Source organism: Triplophysa dalaica, chromosome 4 (assembly GCF_015846415.1).
Source record: "Triplophysa dalaica isolate WHDGS20190420 chromosome 4, ASM1584641v1, whole genome shotgun sequence".
In the NCBI taxonomy this organism is placed as follows: domain Eukaryota; kingdom Metazoa; phylum Chordata; class Actinopteri; order Cypriniformes; family Nemacheilidae; genus Triplophysa; species Triplophysa dalaica.
In genome coordinates, this window is record NC_079545.1 from 3,709,224 (window position 1) to 3,717,713 (window position 8,490).

Genomic DNA, 8,490 nt, shown 5'->3' on the forward strand with positions numbered 1-8,490 from the left:
CAAGGTTCCTAATGATATCTAGGGACAATTGTTTTGATATTGTAATATTAAATATGTGATCATATCTGATTATTCAGGAGGAATAAGACTAAACAGAAAGTCTGGTGATTTTCCACTGGTTTTATATGACACCTCCTGCATCAAGCTTATAAATATTAGTCCTTAAAACAATAAACATTGGACTATGATTGAACATGCACTTGTGTGTCTGTGTCAAACTTTGTCTCCTGGATCCAGAAACTCTGTGTGTTCCGTCGACTAGACTCTTCAACCGTAGAATATTGTTTAGACAAGGGGACGTAAGAAGTTTACATTCTTACATTTTGGGGGCTCATCTGCGGAAGAGGGGAAGAGACACTCTTCTCTCTTAGAACCAAGAGAACAAAGACCTGACAAGCGCACTGACGATCGGTCACAGACCTACATAAAAGGGGTAAGTGTTTTTCTATAAAGTTCTTTTTAACTTACAGAAATCTAACGCTTACCCTGTAGGATTCTTGTTGTGTTTCAATTCATGTTAGTGGGAGTTGACTCTCCCATTGTTGTGACAGTCAGACTGACAACAGTAAATAGTAAAATAATTATTAACGAATATGAATAGGTTTCAAATTCATGTTAGTGGGAATTGACTTTCCCATTGTTGTGACAGTTAGGCTGACAACAGTAATTAGTAAAATAATTATTAACGAATATGAATAGGATATGCAGTCTTGATCACACTGTAATTTGGGATCGAAGTGTTAGCTTTGAGACAGAGGCTTTGTTACTTGCAAAAATAATCTGTTTGATGTTTATTCAAAAAATAACATTCTTACAGTTAAATTGAAAATATATTATAGATATCATTGTTACTGCATGATATACTGATATATTGTTGTCAAAAAAAGACGGTGAATTTAATATCCACCTCTGTTCACAATATAATACATGCAGCATTTTTGAAACTGTTGGTCGATTGAACAGAAGGGTTTTTCTTTGTTTTGTTTTGTCTGTAATGTACTGTTTTATCACTGCCTGGTTTGAAGTGTAAGATGGGAAATTCTGTTTCAAGGTCACTGCCGGGAGAAACGCCAGTGGCATTTATTAACAGAAATAATCAAGGACTTTATATAGATCTATATGTTAGCAATCTCGCAGCATTGGTCGGAGGGAATAAAACTGAAAATGTATATTCCCTATCCGAGGGAAGGGTCCTTTTTTGATGAGTGTATGTTACTGGCAAAGGTTATGTCACATGAAGGCTGGGGAGACCCAATATGGGATTATCCATACATGAATAAAGTCTATGCAGTATGGAAAGACATGAAAAAGGTTTGGGACCAGGGTCCGGAAAAAACTAAAATTGTTGCGTATGCAAATCCAAACCGGTGGCCATTAGAAAAGAGGCCGGGATACACTGCCCCTTGCCAAACACAGACTTCTCCCTCTGCACCATCACTGTCAATAAAACCAAAAGAGATGAAACCGGAAAAATTTATTGATAAACCTAATGTAACTACAATCCCCTCAAAATCAATGGTTTGGGTACGGCTGAAAACCCACATGCGTTGTTGGGGAAACTTTTACAGATGTTTAAATATTTTTTTAGACAGATAAGAGTGTTTCTTGATAAATGTCTAGGGAGTCAACAGGACTTATCTTTTGAAACAGGCAGCAAGAGAGACTAAGCTGCTCAATTTTTTGTGCGTTTTAAGAAAGCATGTATTGAAAATTGAATAAATCATTCCAGGTGCTCGACTAAATCTTTTATGTCGCGATATGATGCATAAATTAGGCATGGATATTAGGTTTACTGATCACAAAGTTGTTTTTTCCTTTCTTTCTAGTTTACAGGCATCCGTTGATCCTCTGCCTACTCGTGGACTGATAAGCGGCTCAAGGGTATCTGCCTCTGGTGGCAGCATGCCTACAGGGGTGGACTCCATGATTAACCCTTTGTTATGGTCTCAGTTCAGGGATGACACTGGTTTCATTGACATGGAACCTTACAGGGCTAAACTTAAAACAAACAAGCCTGTCTACATTAAACAATACCCTTTGTCTAAAGATAAGGAAGAAGATATTCAGTCTTTGATTGAAAATTTTGTCAAGCAGGATGTCCTCGAACAAACACATTCACCATATAACACACCAATTGATCCTGTTGTGAAAGCTGATGGGAAAACTTGTAGATTAACTCAAGATTTAAGAGCAGTCAATCAGTTAATCATACCACTCGCACCAATTGTGCCTGGTGTTTTGACTGTTATGAATTCAGTGCCACATTCGCACAAGTATTTCACAGTAATAGATTTGTGTGGAGCCTTTTTCTCTGTACCTGTGCACCCAGATACTCAGCCTTTGTTAGCTTTTACATTTAAAGGACAGCAATATTCGTGGAAACGCCGTGCTCAGGGCTATATAGACTCACCCGCTGTCTTTTCTGCAGCAGTGCACAGAACTTTGGCCAAAATTACTGATCTGCCTTCATCAGTTTGTGTTCTTCAGTTTGCAGATGACATCCTCGTGTCGGGGGAGACAGAGGTGGACTGTGAAAAAGCATCTATAATTGTTTGCTATGTACTGAAACAGGTTTTAAAGCCTCGCAAGAGAAACTGCAATGGGTCAAAACTAAGGTGACCTATCTGGGACATGTGCTGATGCAGGGTCTCAGAGCAATATCCTCAGATAGGGTCCAGCTGATCAGAAAGGTTAAGTCCCCACGAACAGTGCAGCAGCTACAAAGCTTTCTGGGACTAATTAACTATTGTAGACAGTGGATACCTGACTGCGCGATTCACGATAGGCACCTGAGGGGTCTGATCAATCACAAACCTCCACCAAACACACCATTGGAGTGGACCGCGGAAGCAGATGAACATTTCAATGCCTTGAAAGCAGCCATCACAACCGCACCAGCATTGGGCCTGCCGGACTACACCAAGCCTTTTCACTTTCATGTTAGGGAGGTAGTGGGTGCAGCTTTAGGGGTCCTGTTGCAACTGCATGGCTCAACATATAGGCCAGTTGCATATCTGTCTAAGAAGTTAGATAACATAGTCACAGGTATGCCAGCATGTCTTTGTGCTGTGGCTGCAGCTGCTCTGATTGTACAGATGGCTGAGAAAACTGTGCTGTCACACCTTTTAATATTATATGTATCCCATCAGGTAGGTGTAATTTTACACAACAAGCAAACACAACACATGACAGCACAACGACGCTCAGGTTACGAGGCTACTCTGCTGGCAACGAAAAAATCTTAGCATTCAAACGACAGCAAACATTAATCCTGCTTTGCTGGGTATTTTGGGTATGGTAGATATGGCAGATTTTAATGTTGAACATGATTGCATCTTTGAACTGACCACCTCTTACTCTTCTAGGTTCGATCTGTTGGATACGCCCCTAGAGGGGGGAGAACACATTTCTGTTGATGGGTCTTGTTCAAAGCCCTCTGACGGTGTCTACCTTTGTGGCTATGCTGTGATTTCCGATTCAGGAGAGGTAAAAGAAGCTTTTGCTCTAGACTACAATTCGGCTCAAGCAGCAGAGTTGATAGCATTAATACAGGCCTGTGAGCTGATGACAGGAAGGAGAGTAACAATTTACACAGACTCTAAGTATGCGTGGAGTGTTGTTCACCATTATGCCAAAATGTGAGAAGCAAAAAGTTTCAAAACCGCTGATGGAAAGCCAATAGCACATGCAAATCTGATAGGACAGTTAACTGAAGCAGTTCAGCTTCCGCTCGAAGTGGCCATAGTAAAGGTCAAGGGTCACGCTTCGGGGGAGGATGAACAGACTATAGGCAACAGAAGGGCTGATGAAGCCGCAAAGGCAGCTCTTCCCTCAGAATTCCTGTTTGCTGAGAGAGCGTGGTTTGAGACAGAGCTCCGTCAAACTTTTTCTAAATATATCGTTTATTCCTGATATTTCTTAATATTTATATTGTAAATTGATAACTCACAGAGGGTTAAACCTATCCTTAAGTGTATCCTATACCAAATATTGTCATATAACGCACAGATAGATTTGTTTTATACGATCATTCGCTATTAGCACTCAGGCTGTTAGCATTCCCAGCCTTTAGTTTGTGAATATTGCCTCTACTGCTTAACTCGCTGTTCTCATTATGACACCACTAATGGCTAATGATTCAGATATGTGTTTAACGTTAACTTTGAGTGCAGATGATGAATCTTTCTTCGCACTTCAGTCAGAACTGGAAGTATTGGAGAAGCAGATCCACGATCTACTCGAGAGGCAAACACGTCTGCGAGAACGTAAAACGGCGATGGAAACATCCCGGGCTGACGCTCGCAAAGCTGCGGTAAGTGTTCGACGTGATTGTAATACTCCTATCACTTCTACTCCGTGTGTTTCTATGCACAGAGCCCAGGCTTCAAGAACACGACGAGCCGAAATGAACTTCACTCCTGCACCTGCCCACACACGGCGGAAGGCGAAATCCAGGACCGGAGCGATGACCTCTCCCCCACCGCCGCGACCGGTCTTCGAGATTTCTACGAGAAATCGCTTTGCCGCCCTCTGCGAGACGAAATCCAACGCTGTGGTCATCGGAGACTCAATCGTCCGGAACGTACGCGCCTCCTTCAATGAAGGTAAGGTGCGCACTCACTGTTTTCCTGGCGCCCGTGTTCTCGATGTGTCTGCGCAGGTAACTGCATAATTGGTTAATGTCATGGTGTATTGAACAGAAGCTGCTCTTTGTAAATAATTTTGATCTGTTCTGGGAGTGACCTAGGCTTTTCCGCCCCGACGGGCTGCACCCCAGCAGCATTGGAGCGGAAATTCTGTCTGACAACATCTCAAAGACGCTACGCACCATTTGACTAGTAAGTACAAATTTTAACTACACTCTGTGTTCTTCTCACCCAACTGTTAAGAATGTTACTGCTTTCAAATGCATAGAGACTGTGTCTGTCCCCCGAATAATACAACCAAATAATAATTTATTTAAAAGTCAGAGAAAAAATCTTATCATGATTAAACCAAAAGACAATATATTTAATGAGCAAAACCAACGCCTAAAGTTTGGGCTACTTAATATTAGATCACTAAATCCAAAAGCAGTTATTGTAAATGAAATGATCACAGACAACAGTTTTGATATACTTTGCCTCACTGAAACCTGGTTTAAGCCAAATGATTATTTTGGTCTAAATGAGTCTACTCCTCCAAGCTACGGTTATATTCATGAGCCACGTCCGGTTGGTCGAGGTGGTGGTGTCGCAACAATCTTTAGAGACTTCTTACCGTTACTCGGAGAACAATGCATACATTTAAATCATTTGAAATGCTTGCGTTGAACATAACAGTTCCAAACAAAAGTAAAAAATCATTGGTCTCTCTTACATTGGTTACTGTGTATAGACCCCCTGGGCCTTACACTAATTTTCTGATAGAGTTCGCAGACTTCTTATCGGATCTATTGGTTAACGTCGATAAAGTACTGATTGTTGGAGATTTTAATATCCACGTAGACAGTGCTAACGATCCATTAGCTGTGGCGTTTAAAGAACTACTCGACTCTTGTGGTGTAACACAATACATCAATAGACCTACTCATCGCCTTAATCATACCCTAGACTTGATTATATCTCACGGAGCCGATCTAACCAATATCGATATTATACCTCAAAGCGACGATGTTTCCGATCACCATCTTATAATATGTACACTGCGCACTGCAGAAATCAGTTGTATATCACGTTATCGACAAGGTAGAACAATCACCTCAACTACTAAAGATAGTTTCGTAAAGAACTTGCCAGATCTGACTTCTCTAATAACCTTTCCAACGAATATAAAATTGCTCGATGACATGACCAGCAACATGGGCACTATTTTCTCTAATACATTAGAAGCGGTCGCACCTATGAAGTCAAAAAGGATAAATGAAAAGAACATAGCACCATGGTATGATAACACCACTCGCGCCCTAAAAAGAAAACGCGTAAACTGGAGCGAAAATGGAAACAAACCCAATTAGAGGTCTTTAAAATTGCATGGAAAGAGAGTGCAAGCTGTTACAAAAAGGCACTAAAATGAGCAAAAGCCGAGAATCAGGAAGATTTAATTAAAATTATTGCAACATCCAAACCGACGACATACTTATTAGACCCCATTCCGACTACTTTATTAAAAGAGTTACTACCTGCTGTAATTGAGCCCATTTGTAACATAATCAACTCGTCTATTAATCTAGGACATGTCCCAGGACCCTTTAAACTGGCTGTAATTAAGCCTCTTATCAAAAAACCAAATTTAGACCCAAATGAACTTGGAAGCTATAGACCGATTTCAAATCTCCCGTACTTGTCTAAAATACTAGAAAAAGTAGTGTCAACTCAACTGTGTACCTTCCTACAAAATAATGACATGCACGAAAAGTTTCAGTCTGGCTTTAGACCGCATCACAGCACTGAAACTGCGCTCGTTAGAATTACAAATGACCTTCTTATTGCTTCAGATAAAGGAAACATCTCACTCTTAGTCCTGCTTGACCTTAGTGCTGCTTTCGATACTGTAGACCATAAAATACTACTAGATCGTTTACACCATTATATCGGTATTCAGGGACAGGCACTGCAATGGTTCAGATCTTACTTAACAGACCGATATCAATACGTCCATTTAAATGGGAAATCGTCAAATCTTACGCAAGTCAATTATGGATTACCTCAGGGATCGGTTTTAGGACCCTTGCTTTTACGATCACGTAACCCCAGTTTTATCATCGCTTCACTGGCTACCCATTAAGTATCGCATTGATTTTAAAATTATTTTAATTACTTACAAAGCCCTGAACGGTTTAGCACCTACTTACTTAACCGAGCTTTTATCACGTTACAACCCATCACGCTCGCTGAGATCTCAAAACTTAGGACTTTTGACAATACCTAGAATAACAAAATCCACCAAAGGTGGACGAGCTTTCTCATACGTAGCACCTAAACTCTGGAATAGCCTTCCTGATACTATTCGAGGGTCAGACACACTCTCCCAATTTAAATCTAGATTAAAGACACATCTTTTCAGCCAAGCTTTCACTTAATGCATAGTTAATGAACAGCAGCTACGCTAATTATTCTCTTTATTCTCTTTCCGCCTCTGCCTCGGGATGCCCATCCCGAGGTAGGAAGAAGTTCCACCATGTCCAGACGACCGACAGATGCCCATCCCCAATTTGAGATTACACCAGATACAGCTGCAGACTGACTGACCATCCCAGCTCCATCTAAGGCAATTCCACCAGCTGCCAAGTGAAATATGACCATCGGACCATCCCAGCTCAGACCACTACATCCCCAACCAAGAGCAAAGACGGACTATTTGTCTTATTAATGCTGAAGTTACAATATTTGGTATTAAATGCTAAACTAAAATCACATGTCACCAGTCTGAGTGCAGCTATGACACGTCAGAGGGGATCTGGCCCTCCCGGTTGAGCCTGGTTTCTCCCGAGGTTTTTTTCTCCATTAATCAATCATTGGAGTTTGGGTTCCTCGCCACAGCAGGGCAGTGTTGGCCTGCTCACCGGGAGACTGCATTCATTCATTTATTTATTTATTTATTTAGAAATTAGATGTTATTTATTAGAATGAACTTACTCGTTGTATAAATACCATGCACTGTGCTGTGTTTTAACTTTTCTGTTTTTCCTGTTTGCCCCTGTAAAGCTGCTTTGAAACAATACACATTGTGAAAAGCGCTATATAAATAAACTTGAATTGAATTGAATTGAATTGAGCCTACTCATAACTTTGTTCCAGGACAAAAAGTCTTTGTGAGGAGTCTGAAGCCAACAAAGGTTGGAGAACCAAAGTACCACAGACCTGCAACTGTGCTTGCCGTAACACGGACAGGAGTTCTGACAGACTACCAGCCACAGTGGAAACACGCTTCCAGACTGAAGTTGTGTTCTTCAGGAGAGCAGGCAAGCTCCAATTTAAAATAGAATCTCAACAGGGGATTCATCTTACTACACCTCAGGGTGGAGAAAGCACTGAGTAAGCTGAGGAAAGAACTACCTTTCGTAAGGTGGGGGCCACCCAAAGCAAGAAGATAGAAGGCCCATTGAGCCAACAGTGCTGACTCTGTAGCTTCCCCTGAGGTGCATTTAGGGCAGGGGAAAAAAGGAAAAAGGGGAAAAAAGGAAAAAAGGAAAAAATTGTTATCCTAAGTGCAAATTTCCCATGGAATTCTTAGATATCAATTCCTATACTGCGTGCACACTTGCAGAAGCCCTTATTGTGTTCGGCCCAGATCTTCTTAAATGAGTGAAGACGACCGTAGAAGTTGCCCCTGACACAACTAGAGTAATGCTTTCAGGCTAGAAGAGGGAGAATTAGTTGTAAGCAAGAGAGATTGCCCCCATCCACAATGATAGAACCTAACAGGCCGTGGCATCCGTTCAGGCAGCCAGGTGGACTGCGTGGAACAACGATTATTCTAATCCTAATAAGTATAATAATCACTGGTATA

At 41.2% G+C, this 8,490-nt stretch overlaps 1 protein-coding gene across 3 annotated transcripts; it reads left to right on the forward strand.

The window, feature by feature from the left end:
• The first annotated feature begins 218 nt into the window (after nt 1-218).
• On the forward strand, nt 219-7,746 carry LOC130419633 (uncharacterized). Of its 3 annotated transcripts, XM_056746513.1 has the most exons (5): nt 2,915-3,149; nt 3,366-3,486; nt 4,199-4,312; nt 4,375-4,604; nt 4,748-7,746. In XM_056746513.1, exons 1-4 carry the CDS (start codon nt 3,136-3,138, stop codon nt 4,600-4,602), a joined length of 477 nt encoding a protein of 158 aa, XP_056602491.1. In that variant the 5' UTR covers nt 2,915-3,135; the 3' UTR covers nt 4,603-4,604; nt 4,748-7,746. The 3 variants fall into 3 exon arrangements, 2 of the variants coding, with proteins under 2 accessions (XP_056602491.1, XP_056602490.1); XM_056746512.1 differs by having other exon boundaries at nt 4,199-4,604; XR_008906522.1 differs by lacking the exons at nt 2,915-3,149; nt 4,748-7,746 and adding an exon at nt 219-433 and having other exon boundaries at nt 4,199-4,661.
• The last annotated feature ends 744 nt before the right edge of the window (nt 7,747-8,490 follow it).

Excerpts from the sequence above, each read along its gene's own strand:
- LOC130419633 (XM_056746512.1), top strand. Across the intron at positions 3,487-4,198 it reads TGATTTCCGATTCAGGAGAG|TCAGAACTGGAAGTATTGGA; the intron begins GTAAAAGAAGCT and ends TTCGCACTTCAG. Across the intron at positions 4,605-4,747 it reads ACGCGCCTCCTTCAATGAAG|GCTTTTCCGCCCCGACGGGC; the intron begins GTAAGGTGCGCA and ends GGAGTGACCTAG.